The sequence below is a fragment of the Macaca fascicularis genome, chromosome 7 (assembly GCF_037993035.2).
Source record: "Macaca fascicularis isolate 582-1 chromosome 7, T2T-MFA8v1.1".
In the NCBI taxonomy this organism is placed as follows: Eukaryota; Metazoa; Chordata; class Mammalia; order Primates; family Cercopithecidae; genus Macaca; species Macaca fascicularis.
The window spans coordinates 144403872-144428744 of NC_088381.1; the positions used below are offsets into that span (position 1 = coordinate 144403872).

At 48.1% G+C, this 24873-nt stretch overlaps 1 protein-coding gene across 2 annotated transcripts in view; it reads left to right on the forward strand.

The window, feature by feature from the left end:
* Nucleotides 1-24873, forward strand: part of ESRRB (estrogen related receptor beta) — a 189966-nt gene that overhangs the window by 122789 nt on the left and 42304 nt on the right. For both annotated transcript variants that reach the window (XM_015454025.4, XM_045396785.3), the window contains exon 2: nt 5038-5447. In XM_015454025.4, the coding sequence (XP_015309511.1) occupies nt 5038-5447 (410 nt within the window). The remainder of the gene's footprint in view (nt 1-5037; nt 5448-24873) is intronic.

A 24873-nucleotide genomic window follows, 5' to 3' on the forward strand; every position in this document is an offset into this window, starting at 1 on the left:
ACAGAATACAAAAACTAGCCAGGCGTGGAGGCACGCGCCTGTAATCCCAGCCTCTCGGGAGGCTGAGGCAAGAAAATTTCTTCAACCCAGGAGGCAGAGGTTGCAGTGAGCCGAGATCGCACCCCTGCACTCCAGCCTGGGCGACAGAGCCAGACTCCGTCTCAAAGAAAATAAAAGAAAGAAAAAAACAAAAAGAAAGAGCAGTAACAGGATTCTAGGGTTTGGAACTCTGGATGGCAATTAGACATTGTCTGCATTTTGGGGGGTTGGAAAGCTGAGGTCCTTGCCTGGAGCGGCTCTTGCCCAGGCCTGGTAGCAGAGAGGCAGTGTCGTGAAGCAAGGAACACGGACCTGCAATCAGGTTCGGAGCGCAGCTTCTCCCGGGACTCGAGTGAATGGGACAGGCTCTGAGCTCCAGCCTTTTCCTTCTCCCAGGACTCAAGCGAATGGGACAGGCTCCAAGCGCCAGCCTTTTCCTTCTGTAAGGTGGGGAGAGGAGGGCAGAGCGGACAGGCTGTAAGGATTAAATAAGATGGCACGGAAGAAGGTGTCTCGCGTGCAGCTGGGGCATGATGGGCAGCCGCCAGCACCGCCCAGCCTCTGAGGGGGCAGCCGGGCGGCCCCTGAGAGTGAGGAAAACAGGCAGAAGAAAGAGCCTGGAAGAATTTCAACCCAGAAAAGAAGCTGTGGCCTTCTAGGGATCTTCATATAGTCTGAAAATATGAAGAATGAGCAAATGAATGAAGCAAGACCAGAGGCACCACAGCAGTGCCCCCATCAGCAGGGCACCCGCATGGCCCTTTCTGGCGCTCTGTGCATTTATGTTGGTTTAGTGTCTGTTGTTCCTATGGAAATATGAGCGCCTTGAGATCGTGAGCTGTTCCTGTCTTGTTCCCATTATCTGGCTAGCACTTGGCACATAGTAGGTGCCCAAAATACACATTGACAGTTCCTGGAAAAGGCGTGCTGAGGAGGCCAAAATAATAGTTACAGAAATGAGGCAGGGCGCGGTGGCTCACACCTGTAATCCCAGCACTTTGGGAGGCTGAGGGGGGTGGATCACTTGAGATCAAGAGTTCGAGACCAGCCTGGCCAACATTGTGAAATCCCGTCTCTACTAAAAATACAAAAATTAGCTGGTTGTGGTGGCAGGCGCCTGTAATCCCAGCTTCTCAGGAGGCTGAGGCAGGAGAATCGCTTGAACCCAGGAAGGCTGCAGTGAGCCAAGAACGCACCATTGCACTCCAGGCTGGGTGACACAGTGAGACTCCATATCAAAAAAAAAAAAAAAAAAAAAAAGTCATGGAAATGAGAAAGCTGGAGGACTGAAATTACTAGACCACCTCGCCCCCGAGTTGGGATTCAGGCTCTAAATTAATAGTGGGTTTCCCGCACCAACCCTGAAAGAGTTAATAGCGGGCTTTCTGCACCAACCCTGATAGAGGCCAGCATCTGCTTTACTTCTCTCTCAGCCCGGGGGTTCTCCATTGAGGGCCTGGAGGTGGGGCCCCGACACTGCAGGATGCTTTGCACCCTTCTGAATCAAGGAGGAGAGCAGAAGAGGAAACCAAGGCTTGGGGAGCAAACCGCTGCCTGCTCTGGTGTCCTTCAGGGTTGTCCAGCCATGAGACGGTGCGGGGAGGCAGCTGGGAAAACCGTGGGCTGCCCTCTCCTGGGAGGGGCTGGGAGCTTTCCATTTACTTTCCTTGGGGCAAATGCCTCTTATCCATCAAGGCACAGATCTGAAGCAGGGGACATAGAGCACTGGCTCACTACATCACCACTGCTGTAATCACTGTTTATGTTGAGTGTATCTCCGGAGATCTCTGGAGCCCTCTGCAGCCTGGGGAAGGTTTGGGCTGAAGGTCCCTGGGGTCTGGGAGCTGTCTTGCTCAGCAGGGTTTTTCACAGTGCCCTAGGGTCTTCCTGTGAAAAGCAAAACCTAAAGCAGCCATCAGGAGAGCAGGAGGGGACTAAAAGTTAGGGCGTGGTCAGTTCTATTCTGCCTGCCTCCCGGAAGGGTGCCCGAGGAGCAAGGTGCACCCCTGCCTGCCCATCAGATGCCCAGGCAAATGATGGCCTTGCCAGGCTGATGGTCTTTCCTGGGGACTCCACTGGTGGTTGGGAAGAAGTTGTATGGCAGTGCCCAGGGAGATGATCACAGAGATGTAGAAGGGCCTGGAGGAGATTATCAGCCAGGAGACTGGGGCTCATAGGAGGGTGTCTCCGAGGACTCAGGGACATTCCGTGGGGAACAGAGGAGACCCAGGAGTCTCTGTCTTCACACACTGCATTTTGGGAGTTCTGAAATTCTGGAGAGTAGGAGCCTCAAGTTATCTTTTATCTTTGTGTCTATAGCTCCCAGCTTCTGGTCTGTGGGAAAGTGAGTTCCTTGACTTCGGCCATAGTCAAGGGCAGCCCCTCAGGAGGGGTTAATTAATTAATTAATTAACTTTTGAGACAGAGTCTTGCTCTGTTGCCCAGACTGGAGTGCAGTGGCCCGATCTCGGCTTATTGCAACCTCCACCTCTTGGGTTCAAGTGATTCTCGTGCTTCAGCCTCCCGAGTAGCTGAAACTACAGGCTGGTGCCACCATGCCCGGATAATTTTCTTTTTTTTTTTTTGAGGTGGAGTCTCACTCTGTTGCCCAGGCTGGAGTGCAGTGATGCGATTTTGGCTCACTGCAAGCTCCACCTCCTGGGTTCACGCTATTCTCCTGCCTCAACCTCCCAAGTAGTTGGGACTACAGCTAACTTTTTGTATTTTTAGTAGAGACCCGGTTTCACCGTGTTAGCCAGGATGGTCTCGATTTCCTGACCTTGTGATCCGCCCGCCTCGGCCTCCCAAAGTGCTGGGATTATAGGCGTGAGCCACTGTGCCCAGCCCATGCACAGATAATTTTTGTATTTTTTGTAGAGGTGGGGTTTCACCATGTTGGCCAGGCTGGTCTCGAACTCCTGACCTCAAGTGATCCACCCACCTCGGCCTCCCAAAGTGCTGGGATGACAGGCATGAGCCACCACGCCCAGCCAGGAGGAGTTAATTTGTATTAATCATTAGTGAGACCAGGGACAGTGGAGGCCTCTCCCCATCATAAGGTTGCACAGACACATTTTGTGGCATTGCTGTTCGGCCATGGGTTGCAAGATGCGAGTGGGCTCTGTGGGTGTGATAAGAGGGAGAGATCCTCCCTGGCACCCATAAGTTGTCTTTCCATTGGCAGGCTGTCCTATGACCTCCCTATCCTTTGCTCCTCTCCAAGATCTTTCCCTCTTTCCTTTCACCTGCTCCAGGCATAAGCAGGAGCCTCCTCTCTACCTCCACAGAGGAGGCTCAGGGAGTGAGGCAGCCTGTCGAGGACAGGGACAGATCAACACCACCCAGGCCGCCCTCACACTCAATCCTGGCTGGAATGTGACCCACAGCTGGGTGTCTCCGAACACATACCTTAATCCCTCAGGTGTGAGCTCAGCTGCCTTTCTTGTCCATGTTGGGAGAGGGACAGGTCCTCTCCCTTCATCCTGGGAGCTGGTATGTGGGAGGGGCACACGCTTGCCCACCTTCTCCTCCACCAGCGTGGCCGGGGCAGAAGGGCTTGGTTTACAGGAAACATTCTGTTATCCCACACAGTGATCTTGCCACACTGGTAATTCACCTGGACTCTGTGGGTGGGCGGGGAGGCTTCCTGGGTAGAAATAGTTGGCGGATGCTCAGAGTTGGGGTTAGAATGCTCCCTCAAGCTTTCCACTGGAGACGTGTCTCTTGGGGGACAGGCAGGCTGGGAAGAAGCTGGTCTGCTCGGGGTCTAAGAAGGGAAATGAAATAGGGGGTTTTGGAAGCCACCTTCCAGACATGACTTCTTATACCAAGCCTGGACCAGCTGTAAAACCCAGAGGGCAGCCAATCTGGCTGGTACCTTTGCCACAAGATTCCTTCTTGAATTGGCCAAGTGACCTGTTGCCTCTGGTTCTGATCTTAGTGAAGATAGGGGTCCCAGGGAAGCTCCAAGCCACTGTACTTAGAGTCTCTGGGCCAAAGCTGGACTGCCAGGACTGTTAAATTGCAGCCATTGGCCGGGTGCGGTGGCTCACACCTGTAATCCCAGCACTTTGGGAGGCCAAGGTGGGTGGATCACCTGAAGTCAGGAGTTCGAGACCAGCCTGGTCAACATGGTGAAACTCTGTCTCTACTAAAAATACAAAAATTAGCTGAGCATGATGGTGGGTGCCTGTAATCCAGCTACTTGGGAGGCTGAGGCGGGACAATCGCTTGAACCTGGGAGGTGGAGCTTGCAGTGAGCTGAGATTGGCCCATTGCACTTCAGCCTGGGCAACAGAGAGAGACTCCATCTCAAATAAATAACATTGTAATCATTGTGTATTATTGTTGTGCAGGAAGGTTGGCCAAACATTGTGGGTGAATAGTTTCCATCTTGTGTCACCCTCAAACCAGAACTTTGCAAAGAACTAGGGTGCCTAATCTGAAGGTTTTTTTTTTTTTGTTTTTTTTTTTTTGGAGATAGGGTCTTACTCTACCACCCCCATGCTGGAATGTAGGGGTGCAATCAGAGCTCGCTGCAGCCTCAAACTCCTGGGCAATCCTGCCTCCTCAGCTCCTGAGTAGCTGGGACTACAGGCATACATCATCATGCCAGGATAATTTTTTTTTTTTTTTTTTAACAGATGGGGTCTCCCTATGTTGCCCAGGCTGGTTTCAAACTCCTGGCTTCAAGCGATGATCCTCCCCCCTCAGCCTCCCAAAGTGCTGGGATTTACAGGTGTGAGCCACCACACCTGGTTCACTGAAGTTTATTGATCAAAATAAAGTTTCTTTGAGGCCTCAGAAGGTTCTGGAGGTAATGACCGAAACTTGCTGCCGGCTGTGCCCAATGGAGACCAGTTGACCTTCTCCACCATTGTTTTATCTCACCAAAGCCTTAGCATAGAGCCCTTCCCAACCACCCTACCTGCGGGGTGGGACCCGCCCGCCACACCCGCCGCATCTTGCTGGGGCTGACTTCCCGATTTGTGTCCACAGGCTGCTGAATAGGATGTCCTCAGACGACAGGCACCTGGGCTCCAGCTGCGGCTCCTTCATCAAGACTGAGCCGTCCAGCCCGTCCTCGGGCATCGATGCCCTCAGCCACCACAGCCCCAGTGGCTCGTCCGACGCCAGCGGTGGCTTTGGCCTGGCCCTGGGCACCCACGCCAACGGTCTGGACTCGCCACCCATGTTTGCAGGCGCCGGGCTGGGAGGCACCCCATGCCGCAAGAGCTACGAGGACTGTGCCAGCGGCATCATGGAAGACTCGGCCATCAAGTGCGAGTACATGCTCAACGCCATCCCCAAGCGCCTGTGCCTTGTGTGCGGGGACATTGCCTCTGGCTACCACTACGGCGTCGCCTCCTGTGAGGCTTGCAAAGCCTTCTTCAAGAGGACCATCCAAGGTGCGTGGTGGGCCTCGCGGAGCCTGGGTGCGGGGTGGGGGGTGGCAGCCCTGCCTGCGGGTCCAGCAGAAGCCCTAGGAATTCCCAGAAACTGCCAGTTCTGGGCGCTGTTGGAGCAGTACTTCTGTGGGGCGCCTTTTCCCTTGCTCAGGGCTTCTCGTTCTGGGACTGGACAGCTGCAAGACTGTTGTTGAGATGACATGCGTTCCCCACCCCCTTAGTTCCCCCATGCAGAGCCCCAGAAAACCAAAAGAAAATCCACAGGAATGCCAAACCCTAGGTGCTTCTCACTGGTGTGGGGTACACTGTCAAATGTGTGTCCCTCAAAAAGTGTATTTTGTGCCGGGGAAAAACACAACATAATTTGCCCTGCAATTCCAGACTTGTGGGACATATGAAGAGTCCCTCACCTTGTTTTGTCTTTCTTACTTATACAAGTAAAACGCCAGACGTGACTCATGCCTGTAATCCCAGCACTCTGGGAGGCCAAGGCCAGAGGATAGCTCAAGGCCAGGAGTTGAGACCAGCCTGGGCAAGACAGTAAGACCCCAACACTAAATTTTTTTTTTTTTTAATTAATGCATGGTGGCACACACCTCTAGTCCTCGCTACTTGGGAGGTTGAGGAGGGAGGATCATTTGAACCCAAGAGTCTGAGGCTGCAGTGACCTGTGATGGCACCACTGCCCTCCAGCCTGGAAGACAGAGCAAGACCCTGTCTCAGAAACAAACAAAAAACCAAATAATATGTGAGTATTTTCTCATTGTAGAAGACTCAGGCCTGTTGGAATCAGGACAGTAACTCATTGTGTCTGGATCCCAGTCTGACCTATCTTTTAAGATCTTCTTTTCTTTTCTTTTTCTCTTCTCTCCTCCCTCTTCTCTTCTCTTCTCTTCTCTTCTCTTCTCTTCTCTTTTGATGAGAGTCTTGGGCCAGGCACACTGGCTCACGTCTGTAATCCCAGCACTTTGGGAGACCAAGGTGGGCCTTGAGGTCAGGAGTTCAAGACCAGCTTGGCCAACATGGTGAAACTCTGTCTCTACTAAAGATACAAAAAAAAAAAAAAAAAATCATCTGGGTGTGGTGGCAAGTGCCTGTAATCTCAGCTACCAGGAAAGCTGAGACAGGAGAATCACTTGAACCCAGGAGGCAGAGGTTGCAGTGAGCCAAGATTGGGCCACTGCACTCCGGCCTGGGCAACAGAGTGAGACTCCATCTCAAAAAGAGAGAGAGATGAGGGTCTTGCTATATTGCCCAGGCTGGAGTGCAGTGGCTATTCACAGGCACGCTTATTGCACACTGCAGCATTGAAGTCCTGGGCTCAAGCCATCCTACCACCTCAACTTCTCAAGTAGCTAGAACTACAGTGGCTGCCACCACACCCATAAGCTTTTTTTCAATACATTTACATATCAGTTGAGTCACATTCCAATGGCCATGGGGGTGGCAGCCTCTTTCTGTGGGTACTAGAGTGAATCAGTCTAACAAAGGAGTGTAAGAACCCTGGTGGGTTGCTCTGTAAAGTCACCACGAAGTGAATTGGGGGGAATGGTGGGCCTGCCCCAACAAGGCTGTTATCAAATTCATGGCAGAGAGACTGCTGGGACAACTGGTGCACACCACCACACCCAGTTCATTTTATTTTTAGTAGAGATGGTGTCTCACCATGTTGCCAAGGCTGGTCTCAAACACCTGGACTCAAGTGATCCACTTGGGCCCACTTTGGCCTCCAAAAGTTCTGGGATTACAGGCCTGAGCCACCATGCCTTGCTGATAGCTGTGATTCTTAATTGCATCAGGCCCTGGATACAGCGCTTTCATTCAGTTTAGTCAAGTATCTGCTGAGCACCTGCTAAGCACCAGGCCAGGCTGTAGGTGCTGGTGATAGGATACACAAAATCCCTACTCATGCAGGTCATTGCGATGAGCTGGTGCCATCCAACTGGCACAGAAACTGCAGACCAAACTGGAGAACACCCAGGAACCACCCATCCTGCCCCTGCATCAGATCTCTTTTCAGGGCCCTGCCTGGCTCTCCCCAGAATGTACCCACCCCATTCATTTCTCTTTTAGAAGAGGCAGGCTGAGCTTCCCCGGGATGATTCTGTTTATTCAACAAATATATATGTGTTTAAGTTTCTTCAGATGGCAATCTATTTATGAAACCAATTGAGGACATTAGGATTGGATATGTTTCCAGTTCCACATATGAGTTGAGATGGTGTGGTGCATTGGCTAACCACCAGAGCTTCTGGTCAGAGAGTTCCATCTTCCCCTTACAGCTGCACCTTGGGCATGCTGCTTGTTTCTCTCTGTGCTTCAGTTACTTCATCTAAAAAGTGAGATATCAGCTGGGCGTGGTGGCTCACACCTGTAATCCCAGCATTTTGGGAAGCTGAGGAGGGTGGATCACTTGAGGCCAGGAATTCCAGACCAGCCTGGCCAACGTGGTGAAATCCTGTCTCTACTGAAAATGCAAGAATTAGCCAGGCATGGTGGCAGGTGCCTGTAATCCCAGCTGCTTGAGAGGCTGAGGCAGGAGAATCGCTTAAACCCAGGAGGCAGAGGGTGCAGTGAACCGAGATGGTGCCACTGCACTCCAGCCTGGGCAACAGAGCAAGATTCCGTCTCAAAAATAAATAAATAAAAATTTTAAAAATAAAAATAAAAAGTGAGATATTGTTCATACCTCATAGAGCTATTAAAAAGCTTATGTGAGTTAATATATATAAAGCACTTAGAATATTGCCTAGCACCTAGTAAGTGCCAAACAAATGTTTGTAATTATTATTTTCACTTTAACAATATAACTTAAGACATATTATGAAAACAACACATTTATCTTATAGAATAGGCTTTTGTAATCTACATATATTTAAATAAAACAATAATTGTTTTGCTCTAACAGGACTCAGATTATTTTAGCTATTTTAGTTATATATTTCTTTTTAATTTTTTTTTTTTTTTTTTTTTTTTTTTTGAGATGGAGTCTCACTCTGTCACCCAGGCTGGAGTGCAGTGGCGTGATCTCGGCTCACTGCAACCTCTGCCTGCTGGGTTCAAGCGATTCTCCTGCCTCAGCCTCCCAAGTAGCTGGGATTGCAGGTGCCAGCCACAACACCCAGCTAATTTTTTGTGTTTTTAGTAGAGATGTGGTTTCACCATGTTGGCTAGGCTGGTCTCAAACTCCTGACCTCAAGTGATCCACCCGCCTCAGCCTCCCAAAGTGCTGGGATTACAGGCGTGAGCCACCACGCCTGATCATAAATTGATTTATTTCTTAAATGAGCCGTTTTAAAAAAATAAACATGATAAAAATTCTAGCAATGCAGGCCGGGCGTGGTGGCTCAAGCCTGTAATCCCAGCACTTTGGGAGGCTGAGACGGGCGGATCACGAGGTCAGGAGATCGAGACCATCCTGGCTAACACGGTGAAACCCCGTCTCTACTAAAAAATACAGAAAACTAGCCAGGCGAGGTGGCGGGCGCCTGTAGTCCCAGCTACTCGGGAGGCTGAGGCAGGAGAATGGCGTGAACCCGGGAGGCGGAGCTTGCAGTGAGCTGAGATCCGGCCACTGCAGTCCAGCCTGGGCTGCAGAGCGAGACTCCGTCTAAAAAAAAAAAAAAAAAAAAAATTCTAGCAATGCAGAAGAGTAGAGCAAGTCTTCCTGAAACCCCAGACCTCAGTTTTCTTAACTATCCCAGAAGGACCCCTTTACCATCTTTGTCAAGCAAATATTTATTGAGCATCATCTGTATCAGGCACTGTGCTGGCCTCCAGGATATAAAAATGAATGCACCCTGATCTCTGCCCGCCTTATACACCCTGAGTCTGAGTCTGGGGGAAGGCCCTGGGATCTCCGTATTTGAAAAACACTGCATGATGAACCTGCCTCTTGCCTCAGCCAAGAATGAGAATCTCCAGTCTGATGGTTTTTATATAAATCATTAGATATTTGAGGAACATAAAATGTTTAAGTCAGTTGAAGTTACCAAGATAACATTTTTCTTTCTAAATTGGAAGGTGGTCTTGGAGAGGTTGCCATTATTTTAGACTCTTTGAGGTCAGTTTTTGAAGAATTGCTTGTTAGAAGGCAGTCACATTTTCTTCTCATCATGTTGTTCTTAGATGGGCTGGAGAGTTTTGAATCACATTTTTTGAAAGCAGAGGCGAATGTGTGTAAACTCAGAAATCCTATTGCATGCTTGCCCAGGTGTCTGCGAATGTTCTCAGCAAGTCAGGAGTCCAAATGAAAGATTTGTAAATAGTCTTAATTACTTGCTACCGTGAATAAGATAATGATCTCTTCGTAGAAGTCAAAAGACAAACAGCAGCATTTGTGCAGTTGGAAATGAACTGCTGCAGCCTCTTCTCTTTCCACAAGGAGAGTTTCAAGTTTGTAACCAGAAAGAGGTTTATATTCAGGACAGGGAAAAGTAAACTCAAGGCTGACAGATTGCTCTGGTTATTTTATTAACTCTTTGGTTTTGTTCTAACGAAGATTTAGGTTTTGTTCTTGTTTTTTTTGAGACAGTCTCGCTCTGTTGTCCAGGCTGGAGTGCAGTGATCTCGGCTCACTGCAACCTCCACTTCCCAGCTCAACCTCCCAAGAAGCTCCCAATTACAAGCATGCACCACCACGCCCAACTAATTTTGTATTTTTAGTAGAGACAGGATTTCATCATGTTGGCCAGGCTGGTCTTGAACTCCTGACCTCAAGTGATCCTCCCGCCTCGGCCTCCTAAAGTGCTGGGATTATAGGCATGAGCCACCATGCCCACTCAGATTTTGTTGTTTCTAAATGTAGCAACTGTAGAAAATCTGGAAAAATGGGAAAAGTACAGAGAGGAGAAAAATGACCTAGAATTGGACAACCACAGAGACAAACTCAGAACTCAGTGAGCATTCTTTGAGTCCCTCTCTGAGTAAGGTGCAGAGGCAGAACAGGAGAGAAAGGGACGTGGTTCTGTCCCTAAGAAGCTGGAATCTGTTGTGTTTTTTGTTTTGTTTTGTTTTCGTAGAGATGAGACCTTGCTCTGTTGCCCAGGCTGGTCTCAAACTCCTGGCCGCAAGCAATTCTCCTGCCCCAGCCTTAGAGTGCTTAGGATTAGAGGGAGGAGCTGCTGCGTCTGGCCCAAGTAGCTGGAATCTACTGCTTAGTGCCCATGAGTCTACAGGTGTAGCACTGTTCTCCAAACCAGGACAGTCTCCTAAGCACCTAATATTCAGGCCATTTTTTTTTTTAAGTCCTATTATGTGGACAGAGGGCTTAAGTCATGGAATGATCCATTCACGAGTGCCTGTAAATTCTTGGAAAGCTCTGAAAATTGGGCCAGATGTGGTGGCTCCTGCCTGTAATGGCAGCACTTTGGGAGCTGAGGCAGGAGGATCCCTTGAAGCCAGGAGTTCCAGCCCAGCCCAGCCTGTGTAACAAAGCGAGACCCCATCTCTACAATAAATTTTTTAAAACTTAGCTGGGTATGGTGGCTCGTGCCTGTAATCCCAGCTTCTTGGGAGGCTGAAGTGGGAGGATTGCTTGAGCCCAGGAGTTTGGAGGCTGCAGTGAGCTATGATCCTGCTACTACACTCCAGCTTGGGCAACAGAGCTGGAGTTTCTTTAAAAACAAAAACAAACAAACAAACAAACAAAAAAAAAACCAACAAAAAAAAAGCGGCCCGGCACTGTGGCTCACACCTGTAATCCCAGCACTTTGGGAGGCCAAGGCAGGTGGATTACCTAAGGTCAGGCGTTCAGGACCAGCGTGGCCAATATGATGAAACCCTGTCTCTAGCTGGGCATGGTGGTGCATGCCTGTATTCCCAGCTACTCGAGAGGCTGAGACAGAATTGCTTGAACCAGGGAGGTGGAGGTTGCAGTGAGATCTTGCCATTGCACTCCAGCCTGGGCAACAAGAGCGAAACTCTGTCTCAAAAAAGAAAAAGAAAAAGAAAGAAAGAAAGAAAAGCTCTGCAAATCATGTTAGTCATGTTACCTCACGCTTTACCTCTTGTTTAGATCACTTCCTTCTGCTCAATCCAATGGTTGTACTAATATGGGGGGATATTTTGCAGAAACAAGGATGTCATGATAGATTCAGGGAAAAAGACTAAGACAGAGTCATTCCTTCTCCACCAATCTTTTTTTTTTTTTCTTTTTGGACAGAGTCTTACTTTGTTGCCCAGGCTGGAGTTCAGTGGAGTAATCCTGGCTCACTGCAACCTCCGCCTCCCAGGCTCAAGCAATTCTCCTGCCACAGCCTCCCAAGGTAGCTGGGATTACAGGCTTGTACCACCACACCTGGCTAATTTTTGTATTTTCAGTAGAGACGGGGTTTCGCCATGTTGGCCAGGCTGGTCTCCAACTCTTGATCTCAAGTGATCCACCCACCTCAGCCTCCCAAAGTGTTGGGATTACATGCATGGGCCACTGCGCCGAGCCCACCCATCTTTATTGAGCCCTTACCATGTTCTTGGCTGGTAGTACAATGGTGGTGGGAGGGAAGAGGGGGAAGATGGGCAAACTACAGCCTGCAAGCTGGCCACCCTTGGTTGTATAAATCAAGTTTTGTTGGAACACAGCCACACCTATTTGTTTGCATATTGTCTGTGGCTGCTTGAGCATTACAACAGCAGAGCTGAATAGTTGCAATAGAGATGGCCTGATCCACAAAACCTGAAACACTCCTCTGCACTGCATTGAACTAGGCAGATTCAGTCCCCTGGCTCTCAGAGACCTATAATCAACTCCCAGTAGTGCATGTTAGTGTTTATTCCAGCCCTGCCCAGTTCTATGCTATGAAAGGGAGGGTTTTTTTTTTTTTTTTTTTTTTTTTTTTTTTTTGGTCACTGGGGGCTATGATGACACTCACTGAGTATGACGACACTCACTGAGAATAAATGAGCTCATAGACAGATGAAGGCACCTTCCTGAAGGAACAGAATGGCTCCAAGTCAGATGAGATAGAACTCAACCTGATTGCATTTACTAGCATATCTAAAGAAAAAAAAAGTGCCAATTAACAAGGATTGGCCAGCCCTGGAGGCATAGAAAAAAACAGACATACTTAGGCAAAGCCACCACTCCTAGGAAAGGGGAGTCTTAGCCTAGGGACAGCCTGATGTGATTAAACATTCCGTTTATCTGATTAATATCTTTCTGGTTAGGATCTAGTTCCCCTGCAGGTCTTCTGCAAGGAGTGAATTTGCAGGTCAGGCAGACAGATCAATTTCTCCTTGTATGTGTGCTCTCTTTGGACCGCATCCCTGAGTTTATACATCAGGTTCCTGAATTTAGGCGATAGGACTGCCTCTGAGAGACGGAGCCACTTTCTGTGGCTGGCAAAGTCAGCTGCTTCTGGGACTTAGGGCTAAGTGACACTGACTCCACCGTAATGAAAACCTTTGTAATAACCTTGACCCTGTCACCCGGTGTCTGTCTCAGCAATGACTCTGCCTCCTGTTTTATTGAGAAACTAGAACTCCCTCAGCTTCCTGCTGCCAAACCAAGGCACTCTCTTCCCTGTCCGCAGCTGCTTCCGTTCACTGATTCCGCAGCTATTTCTTGCAACTCACTCACTGCTGGAACAGATGTCTCCTACCCCAGGCTCAGCTCTTCTAGGGCTTTGAATCCTACCTCCTTCCCTCCTCCTGAGACCCTCTCGCCTATTACCTCCTCTCGTTTGTCTTCCCCTGCTCATTTTCTAAAGTCTTCCTTCCTTCCTTCCTTCCTTCCTTCCATCAGCATTCAACTATCTCTAGTATCTCCAATCTTGTAATATATATATTACCTCTACCTTCAACTCTGATTCTTCCTCTCTTCCTCCTCTCAGTTCTTGACCCAGCTTCTGTGCCCAGCATCTTCCTTCTCATATCCATGGCTTCTGTTGTCTCTGAAATCAGGATGAATGCTAATTCCATAGGTCTTGCTGTCATCCTCTTCCCCAAGCTCCATTTCTTTCACACCTAATGAACATTTCCACTTGGATGTCCCAGAAGCACCCCAGTTGCACGAAGTCTTAAACAGAAGCGGTTTTCCTTCCATCACCATTTCTCCTTGTGTTCCCAATACAGTGCCTGCATCAGCCCTCCGTGTTCAAGTCAGACACCTGGGTCTTACCTTTAACTCTGCTTCCTGTCCCAGCGCCCACCAACCCCCACCCCAAACTAACATCCCAGTGGCCAAGTCCTGTTCATTCTCCCTCCTTCAGATCACTTGACCCAGCAGCTTGTCTTCTTTCTCCTGCTTCAGCGCAGGCCACTACTGACTCCCACCGCTTCCTACCTGTTCTCCCTGCTACCAGGCTCGGCCTTTCCCAGCCTGGACACACATATGACCATGTCTCCCTTCTTTCTTGTGGGGAGAATCGAAGCTCCAGAACATGGCTGAGGACGCCCTCTGGGATTGCCCCACGTCTCATGACACTCTCTTTTGCACGCTGTGGTCACCCTGATTGCTCTGTTTTCTAGTTCTCAGATTTTATTCCATGCTTTCAATTTCTAGACTTTGTATACACTCTTCTCTCTGTTGCACCTACTCCCAACCTCTACTCCCAGCTTGTGTCCCTTAGGTCTCCAGTTAGTGGGCATTTCCTACAGGAAGCCTTCTCTGATTCTCTCCTCTCATTCCTCCTGGATGCCCTGAAAAGGTTTGCCTATCACACCACCCTTATCCCACTGTATGGTTATTGCCTTTTTTTGTCTGATACCCCAAGAAGATTGTAAGCTCCTAAGGCACAGGGTTACATTTACTTACTTTTTTTTTTTTTTCTTTTTTTAAGACCGAGTATCCCTCTTGTTGCCCAGGCTGGAGTGCAATGACGCAATCTCGGCTCACTGCAACCTCCGCCTCCCAGGTCCAAGTGATTCTCCTGCCTCAACCTTCCAAGTAGCTGGGATTACAGGTGCACGCCACCACACCTGGCTAATTTTGTGTGTGTGTGTTTTTAAGTAGAGACGAGGTTTTACCATGTTGGCCAGGCTGGTCTCAAGTGATCTGCCAGCCTCCAAAAGTGCTGGGATTACAGATGTGAGCCACTGTGCCCAGCCCACATTTACTTTGATTTTCACTTAACCCCATGTCTTCTCACAGTACCTGGCATGTAGGAGGTTCTCAGTGTGTCCAAATACAATGCAATCCCCAAACAAAGTGATCTCCCATTTCCCAGGGAGGACAAACTGAAGAAGTTGGGCCAGTTTGCATGTATGCAAACTTTAAGGGATCTAGGTAAAATAGTCAAATGTCTGCTTATAACAATATATTACTTAGTTACGCTTGTATATTTTAAATTACCTTATGGAAAACAACATATTATTTTTGAAAAGTTGTTTTTCTACACATATTTTGTGAAGGAAGGCTTATCAAATGAATCTTTGATACAAATGTCTTTGTTTTCCTTCTCTAGAGTTTTTTGAGTCATTTAACACGGTGTTTCAGTGTGCTGCCTTCATTTCCATCAGTTAATTGAAATTTTATGAGAATGTATGTGCTGCTATCCCTAAAATTTTTTTATTTTAAGCCATAAGTATACGTCCTACACCATTAGGGGAGTTCTTTCTTTATTTTTGTTGACTTATGATCAGGATATCCACAATGTATCAGGTACATACTGCTTTTGATACCCAACACTTGTAAGATTATTTTCCTGGGAACAACTAAATTTGTGTTAAATTTCTTTACTCCCAGGCCAGGCACGGTGGCTTATGCCTGTAATCCCAGCACTTTGGGAGGCTGAGGCAGGTGGATCACTTGAGGCCAGGAGTTGGAGACCAGCTGGCCAACACGGTGAAACCCCATCTCTACTAAAAATACAGAACTTAGCTTGGTATGGTGGCACATGCCTGTAATCCCAGCTACCTGGGAGGCTGAGGCACAAGAATTGTTTGAACCCGGGAGGCAGAAGTTGCAGTGAGCCAAGATCACACACTGCACTCCAGCCTGGGTGACAGAGGAAGACTCCGTCTCAAAAAAAAAAAAAAAGAAAAAGAAAAAAAAGTGTATTTTTATTTACTCCCTTTGTTAGTGATTCACTCAGGCAAGTAGCATTGATTGAGGTCTTCTTAGGGCCATGTGTCTTCCCAAATTGTAGATTGTTGTTCAGTACAAAGTGATTGACTTAATAGCACCTCTGATGTGAGACCTTGTAAAGACTCAAATCATAAGCAATTTTCTCTCTTTTTTTCTTTTTTTTTATTCTTGGCACAGGGTCTTGCTCTGTTGCCCAGGCTCAGTGCAGAGACATGATCATGGCTTACTGTAGCCTCAAACTCCTGGGCTCCTGCCTCAGCCTTCTCAGGTGCTGGGATTACAGGCATGCAGCACCATGCCCGGCTAATTTATTTAAAAAAAAAAAACTGTAGAGATGGAGTCTCTCTACGTTGCCTACACTGGTCTCGAACTCCTGGGCTCAAGCAGTCCTATGGCCCCCACCCTAGTGGGCTTGCATTGTAGGGGGGAAAGTTGACAATAAATACGATAAATAATGAATCATGGTGACAGACTGAGACAGGTGTTATGAAGGAGAAAAAACAATGATGAGACCAGGGAGTGATTGAGAAAGGGGGTCTCATTTTGAAAGAGGATTAGGAAAGGCTGTGCTAATAAGGCAACTTTTAAAGTAAGCCGAAGCTCATCAAGGAATCCTGGGACCAGCGTTCCAGGCAGAGGAAAAAGCCAGTGTGTTTCAGGACAGCAGGACCAACATGACTAGTGTCAGTGAGCAAAGACGAAGTGGAAGGGGCTGGAGAGGATGCACAAAGTCCAGGGGCCATGGTAAGTGGTGCACTTGGGTTTTTTCCTAGGTAGAGTAGCAGCCATTGACTAACATACAATACATGGCCATGAGGGGCTGTGCGGTTAGGTAAAGCCAGTCTGCACTTCTTGAGTTCCCAGGGTAGATGGCCAACTTTGCACAGGCCACTGGGAGTCCTTTGAGCAACTCCTGGGTCTCTAACTTAAAACAAAAAGGAACAAGTAAGAAAGAGGCCTGGCACAGTGCTTCCTCCATTCACCTGGGGCCCAGATGCAGGCTTGGAAGAAAACTCCCCTAGGAGATAGGAAGGGGGGTGATTGATGGGTTATTCCACCTTGGGTAGCCTCCAGGTCTTTTGTCCCGGAGAATGCAGCTGGCGGATCCAGATCCCGGATCTCGGGAGACACAAGATAGGGGTGTAGAGACAAGGGCAGGAGTCGGCAGGAGTCGGGAGCTAGGTGCTGGTCCCAGCCCAGTCACTAGCCAACTGGCTGACATTGGGCAAGCAAGGACTGAGTTCCTCTGGCCTCAGTTTCCTCATCTATACAACAAGAGCCCATTAAACCCACAAAATGTTAGCTGTCTGCAGGGCACTGGCAAATGACAGAACAAATCACAATTCCTCTTTCTGGAGACACAGCCAGGGTGCAAGTCAGAATGTGGTCAGCCTGTGACTTAGGTGACACATAGAGTTCAGAGAAGGTTCATACCTTCTGGAGGGCAGGGAGGGCTTCCTGGAAGAAGGGACACTTTCTCAAGAGTGGAAGGTAAACATGCTTGGCAGCAAGAGAGGAGGGGGCTCAGTGGTGGATGATGGGCTGGAAAAACAGCATGGGACTGGACTGCACCGGGCTTCACAGGTCGTGGTAAGGAACACTAAGTAAGGAGTCATATTTAAGATTTGAGGGCTATTTAACCAGGCTTAGAATCTCAGCTTCACAATTTCTTAGTTGTATCACCTTGGGCAAGTGACTTAGCTTTTCTGAGTCTTAATGTCCGTATCAGTAAAATGTGGCTAATAAATAGTTCCTGCCCCTACAGTGTTGTTGCAAAAATGAAATGAGACATGCATGTGAGGGTGTAACTGAGTGCCTGGCACATGAAATAAATAGTATTTGTTTTGTTAGATATGCTTGGCAATGGGAATTCATTGAAGGCTTCTGAGCAGGGAATTAATCAGATCTCCTTTCAGCAAGATAATTCAGACAACAATAGGAATGATGATGTGGAAGCAGTAGATGCTAGGGGCTGGGAGCCCAGTGAGGAAACAATTTTATTTTATTTATTTATTTTTGAGACAGAGTCTTGCTATGTTGCCCAGGCTGGAGTGCAGTGGTGCAATCTCGGTTCACTGCAACCTCTGCCTCCTGGGTTCAGGCGATTCTCCTGCCTTAGCCTCCCCAGCAGCTGGGATTACAGGTGTGTACCACCACTCCCAGCTAATATTTGTGGGGTTTTTTTGTTTTTTTTTTTTTTGTATTTTTAGTAGAGACAGGGTTTCACTGTGTTGGCCAGGCTGGTCTTGAACTCCTGACCTCATGACCCTCCCACCTTTGCCTCTCAAAGTGCTGGGATTACAGGTGTGAGCCACTGTGCCCAGTAGGAAGCAATTTTTTTTTTTTTTTTGAGATGGAGTCTCACTCTGTCACCCAAGCTGGAGTGCAATGTCATGGTCTTGGGTCACCGCAACCTCCACCTCCCAGATTCAAGCGATTCTCCTGCCTCAGCCTCCCAAGAAGCTGGGACTACAGGTGCATGCCACCATACCTGGCTAATTTTTGTATTTTAAGTAGGAAGGGGGTTTCACTCTGTTGGCCAGGCTGGTCTTAAACTCCTGACCTCATGATCCGCCTGCCTTGGCCTCCCAAAGTGCTGGGATTACAAGTGTGAGCCACCGCATCAGCCACAGGAAGCAATTTTAACAATGCAGTTAGGGCCGTCCAAACCAAGATGGGGCAAAAGGCCTAGAAGGAGAAGTCAGGCTTGAGGTACTTTCCAAAGTGGATTCAGGCCGGGCACGGTGGCTCACGCCTGTAATCCCAGCACTTTGGGAGGCTGAGGCGGCAGATCACTTGAGGTCAGGAGTTTGAGACCAGTCTGACCAACATGGTGAAACCCCACGTATACTAAAAATACAAAAATTAGTCAGGTTTGGTGGCGCACACCTATAATCACAGCTACTTGGGAGGCTGAGGCTGGAGAATCGCTGGAACCTGGGAGGCAGAGTGAGCTGAGATCAGGCCATTGCACTCCAGCCTGGGCAACAGAGTGAGACTCTGTCTCCAAAAAAAAAAAAAGTGGGTTCAGTATTAAAAGGATAGTGACTGGATTGTGGACGCTGAGGGAAGGAGGACTCTTAGATTTCTAATTTAGGCTACTAGGGAGATGGCAAGGCCATTGGGGGGAAACATACATACCCAGAAGGAACAATTTCATTAGCTGGGGGAGTCAGGGTGGGAAGGAGCATGAGATAATGGGTAAAGTTTTGGACATACTGAGTTTGATAAGTTCACAGAGACCCTGGAGAGTTTAGAATTACAGCCCAGAAGCAAAATCTTGAGTGGGGTTTTAGGTCTAAGGAGATCCTCTAGGCTGTGGTTCTCAAAGTGTGGCCCTCAGGCCAGCAGCAAAGGCTACACCTGGGAGCTTCTTAGAAATGCAAATTTTGGGCCCCACCCCAGACATACTGAATCTAAGACTGAGGGGCAAGGCCCAGCAATCTGATTTAACCAGCCCTTCAGGTGAGCTTCATGCAAGCTCAAATTTGAGAACTGCTGTTCTAGTGAAAGCTCTTTAGAAGGAGAAGGGTTGAGGGACCCTGCTGAACAGAAAGAGCATAGGAGGGGCCCTGAAAGGAGACTGAGGAGTGCCATATTTCATCAGTTCTAAGACACACATTTTCTCCAAGTTACATCTCTGAATTGGGCTGCCTGTCACAGTTACCATTGACCAGGTGACAGCCGTTCCCTGGTTGTCGCTGCTCTCAAATGCACCTCAAAAGTTGCAGAGTAGGGGCCAGTGACCTGAAACAACAGTGAACATTTTCTTAACAAAGCCCTTGATAGTAGAGAGGATGAGTCTGTGAAAAAAACCTGAAAACAGTGACTGATCAAAAATGAATCAAGAGAGTTAGACTCTAACTGAGATGTTTTAACAATATTTTAACCAATCTCTTTTTCTTGTGTTTTCTCTTATGTATGTGTAAGAAGGCTATGGGATCAAATAAAATCTGGAAAAAAGCTCTTTTTTTTTTTTTTTTTTGAGACTGGGTCTCGCTCTGTCGCCCAGGCCGAAGTGCAGTGGCACAATCTTGGCTTGCTGCCGCCTCAACCTCCCTGGGCTCAAGCGATCCTCCCACCTCAGCCTCCAAAGTAGCTGGTACCACAGGGGCACGCCACCAGGTTTGGCTAATTTTTTGTATTTTTGGTAGAGATGGGATTTCATCGTGTTGTCCAGGCTGGTCTTGAACACCTGGGCTCAAGTGATCTGCCGGCCGTGGCCTCCCAAAGTGCTGGGATTACAGGCATGAGCCTAATTGGTGGATTCTTTTTTCTTTCTTGACTGATGCATCTTACCATTGAAAGCATCTTAGTTCATTACAAACCAGGCGACTAAAAAAACAAAAGAAAGCAAGCACCCCAGAGCTGATGAAATCCATATAGAAGTGGTCAGAGATGTTGCAAGAGTCCCTGCAGAGAGAAGGGAGATGAAATCTAACCAAATAGTCTGTTTTAAGAGGGTGGCAATGGGTGTCTTCTGCTTCAGGAAGGACCAGGAGGAGAAAGACCAAGAGGAGACAATTGCATTTGGTAGCTGAAAGGTCACTGTTGTGGAATTCTAGGATTCTCTGGGTGGGGGCTCTTGCTTTTGATTCATTTGCATTCATTATCTATTCAACAGATATTAATCAGGTACCAGGATTGAGATACTGTACTTGAGATACAGAAATGAAAAACATAATAATCTCCATTCCCAAAAAGTACGCAGTTCAGAAGGGAGGCCCACAGGTACAAATGTGATTAGGAAACACTAAGGTAGCTGCTTTCAGTGTGGGCATGGGGTGGTGGGGAGAAACATGTGAGCCTGTCTGGGGCACAAGGGAAGAAAGTGTCACCAAGGAGGCCATGTGAGAGCTGTGGCTCCAACGAGGAGCTGGCCAGGTGGACCACATGAGGAGTTTCAGGTAGAGGGAGGCATGGGAGGGCTGGGGGCTCCATGAGATCCATGAACTATTATACTTACTGATAGTTCAGGTCTGCTGGAGCCTACGAACTGGAGGCCTCAGTGAGAAGGGATTAGGATGGACAAGTTGGAAATGGTCAGATCATAAAGGGCCCGGTAGGCTTTGCCCTGGAGTTTAGATTTTGTTCCCTGCTCTGGGGGACAACAGTTGGAGAATTTCTTAAATTTATACTTTAAATTTATTTCTAATTCTTTTCAAAATAAGGTATGCAAATAGTTTAAAGAGTATAAAAGAAACATAACTTTTAGGCCGGGCACAGTGGCTCACACCTGTAATCCCAGCAATTTGGGAGGCTGAGGCAGGCGGATCACCAGGAGTTTGAGACCAGCCTGGCCAACATGGTAAAACCTCATTGCTTCTAAAAATACAAAAATTAGCCGGGTGTGGTGGCGGGTGCATGTGATCCCAGCTACTTGGGAGGCTGAGGCAGGAGAATTGCTTGAACCTGGGAGGCAGAGGCTGTGGTGAGCCAAGACTGTGCCACTGCACTCCGGCCTGGGCGACAGAAAGAGACTCTGTCTTAAAAAAAAAAACCCAACAAAAAACATACATATATGTTTATATAAATATATATTTATATATATATATATGTTGTATAATGAAAGATCGCAGTCACTGGCACTACCCATTCTCCTCCCACTCCAATCCAGAGTTAACCATTTAAAAAAATCTCTTCTTCTATCATTTAGTAATATTGTGATTTTATAGCTATATTTGCTGACAGCAATTTTTACCTTCTTTCTTGACTTTCTGTTATGGAAGACGAGTTAGCTCCAGTTACACAACCCATCCCAACACACACACACACACACACACACACACACACACACACACAATCCCACTGTCCTAATATGGTTATATTCACAAAATAATCTATTTTGCCTATTGCCATTTCCTTCTTGACATGTCCTTGACTTTTCTCGTGGGTTGTATTCCCTGTTTTCTGGATCCTACCTCTTCCTTTTTTTTTGGTTCATTCCTTCTCTGGGGAAAGCACGTAGTTCATGGGCGCCCTCAAAAGGTATAGGAGAGGTAAAATTGGCAATACCTTGTATATGTGGAAATGCCTCTATTCCATCCTCCAACCTTCACATTAGATTCATGTCTTGGTTTGGTACAGAATTCTAGTTGAAAATAATTGTCCTTGGACAGGCACAGTGGCTCACGCCTGTAATCCCATCACTTTGGGAGGCTGAGGTGGGCGGATCACCTGAAGTCAGGAGTTCGAGACCAGCCTGACCAACCTGGAGAAACCTTGTCTCTACTAAAAATACAAAATTAGCTGGACTTGGTGGTGCACGCCTGTAGTCCCAGCTACTCGGGAGGCTGAGGCAGGATAATCGCTTGAATCTGGGAGGCCAAGGTTGCAGTGAGCCGAGATCACACCACTGCACTCCAGCCTGGGTAACAAGAGTGAAACTCGATCTCACAAAAAAAAAAAAAAAAAAAAAAAAGAAAGAAAGAAAAGAAGGAAAAGAAAATAATTGTCCCTCAGAATTTGGACACCATTGCAGCTTTGTCTTCTAGCTCCTGATGCCGCTGTATATTGAGTCTTCAATGCCTGACACTTTCTGAGGTTTTGCAGTGTGGCTAGCTTATTTCTTATCTGGATCCCTTGCTTTAGCTACCTAGGTTTCTACTTTCCTCATTCTCTGAGACAGTTCCCACTCCTGTCCTGCCAGTTAGTGGACTTTTGGGATGATGTGTAGACAGGTGTGCTCTATGTACTACGATGAGCCAGAGAACCGGTAAACTTGCCTGGGAAAGTTATTAACCGACCTCCAGGAGGCAGTGTGGAGGATAGATTGGAAAGGGAAATGGAGACAGGCTAGTGCATGACAGTAGTCAGAAGGGGTGATGAGTGTGAAACTAGGACTGTTGCAGAAGGGAGGGAGAGAGGAGGTATCAGGAAGTAAGATGAAAAGAATCTTAGGGGTAGATATGGAAAAATCCAGGAGGCCCCTTCATTTCTGACCGGTTGCAGGTGGCTAGTCATCCCATTGATGAGACAAGGGATACAGTAAGAGGAACAGGTTGGATGAGGATGGGTTAAGTTTGAGAAAGAGGAGGGCCCAGGGGACATCCAGGTAGACACATGAGCAGGCAGGTGGCTCTAAGGGCATGGGCACGGGCTGCAGATCATTGCCAATTAAGTGATAGTGGAAGCCAGTGGCATGAATGAGATCATCCAGCTCATGGTGAGGGGAGCATCGGGAGGGCAGAGGACCCTGGGCAACACAGAGATGAAAGGGATGGTCCCTGTCTCCAGGGGTGAGTAAATAAGGGAGTGGAACTGAGTGACCATCACCCCAGCCCTTTCACACCAGATGCATAGAGTGGTACCACTTGAGCTCTGTCATTAGCCAGCAGCCTCTGAGGCCACAGGTCCCTGAGAGCTATTTGTCTGAGCTTAGCAACCCCCTCCCTGAGTCCATGGCAGGGCTTCCCTCCTCCCTGCAGCTGTTCGTGAGCAGCTGAGGGGGATGCCCCTGGGATTTCCTTCTCCCAGGGAAGCACAGGATCAAAGAGAGCTGATGGCGGTGGTTACCCCTCCGCCTTAAGGTCACAGAGAAGTCTAGGTCAGGTTCTACCAGTACCTGCCTCCCTCCCACAGGCACCGGCAGCATCCACTCTGAGGTCTAGGGATGGGAGGCAGACCTTAATGTTCTCAAATATCAGAGTTGGTGGCTAGCCTCGGATCCGACACCTAGAAAAGGCTTACCCTGGAATCCTGTGGTTGTGTCTATGCTGTAAGACAATCTTGTCCAACCTGTGGCCCAGGATGGCTTTGAATGCGGCCCAACACAAATTCATAAACTTTCTTGTAACAGGATGAGTGTTTTTGTTTTGTTTTGTTTAGCTCATCAGTTATCATTATTATATTTTATGCATGGCCCTAGGCAATTCTTCTTCAATGCAGCCCAGGGAAGCCAAAAGATTGGACACTCCTGCTGTTTAAGATCTGCCTGAATATAAAAATAAGCAGAGCAGCCATGGTGGCCTGCTTGCCAGTGCCTGCACTTCACTAAGACCTTCGTATGCTTTCTGCCACTGAATCCGGGGAACGTTTATTTTTTATGTGTTTATTTTTGAGATGGAATCTCACTCTGTCACCCAGGCTGGAGTGCAATGGCATGATCTCTGCAACCTCTGCCCCCTGGGTTTAAGCGATTCTCCTGCCTCAGTCTCCCAAGAAGCTGGGATTACAGATGCCCACCACCACGCCTGGCTAATTTTCTGTATTTTTGGTAGAGATGGGGTTTCACCATGTTGGCCAGGCTGATCTCAAACTCCTGACCTCAAGTGATCTTCCTGCCTTGGTTCCCCAAAGTGATGGGATTACAAGCATGAGCCGCTGTGCCTGGCCTGAATCTGGGGAACTTTTTAGATAAGAACTTTATGAGTTGGGAACTGTACCCATTTTACAGATGAGGAAACTGAGGCTCCGAGAAGTTAGGTGATGTGCCCAAAGTGGAGTGTGCACCTGTCTATACTGAATACACTCCCAGGTTAGAACCTGGAATTTTTGCTAACCATTGGCTGTGTCCCTGTCCTGAGAGAACTCATCCCCAAAACTTCCACACCTCAGTTGCATGTGTGTGTGCCGCCAATGTCCTGTCCCTGTTCCTGCACGCTCCTAGGCCCTCCTCAAGAGACCACAGGAATTCTGATGGATTAATCTCATCACTTTATCGAGGAGGCACTTAAAAAAATTACAAAGCAAGGCCGCCAGCCTGGCTTTGCTGGCAGCCAGCCGCTGGGGCCATAAAACAAATTGAAAGGAACCAAAATAAATAAATAATTTATTTATTTTGACACACACTGACACACACACACACACACACACACACACACACACATGCATGCAGGCCGGCCCCCAAAGGGTGAAGAGCCTGGCTGGGGACTTGCTGTTAGCACTTGGTCCTCTTGTCCTGGGAGAGCACCAGTACCAGCTCCACACACACACTTCCTGACCCCCCTGCTCTGAGCAGCAGCCTGTGGCCTATCCTTCCTCAAAAGGGGACAGATTGGCTGAGCAGCTGAGAGCAAAGCATGGGAAAAGTGAAGAACATGCAAAGGGTGTAGGGGTCCCAGGCAGCTGGAGCTGTGAAGCCCATGGCAGGCCCTGTGAGCTCTTTGCACAGTGGCTCAGAGCAGGCTGGACCTGACAGGCTGGGTCCCAGTCCTTGCTGTCCCATATCCTGGATTCTGTTCACCTTCTCTTCTTTTTTTGTTTTTTTTTTTTGTTTTTTTTGTTTTGTTTTTTTGAGAGTCTCGCTCTGTCGCTGGAGTGCAGTGGCACAATCTTGACTCACTGCAATCTCGGGTTCCTGGGTTCAAGAAATCCTTCTTCCTCAGCCTCCCAAGTAGCTAGGACTACAGGTGTGCACCACCACACCTGGCTAAGTTTTGCATTTTTAGTAGAGACGGGGTT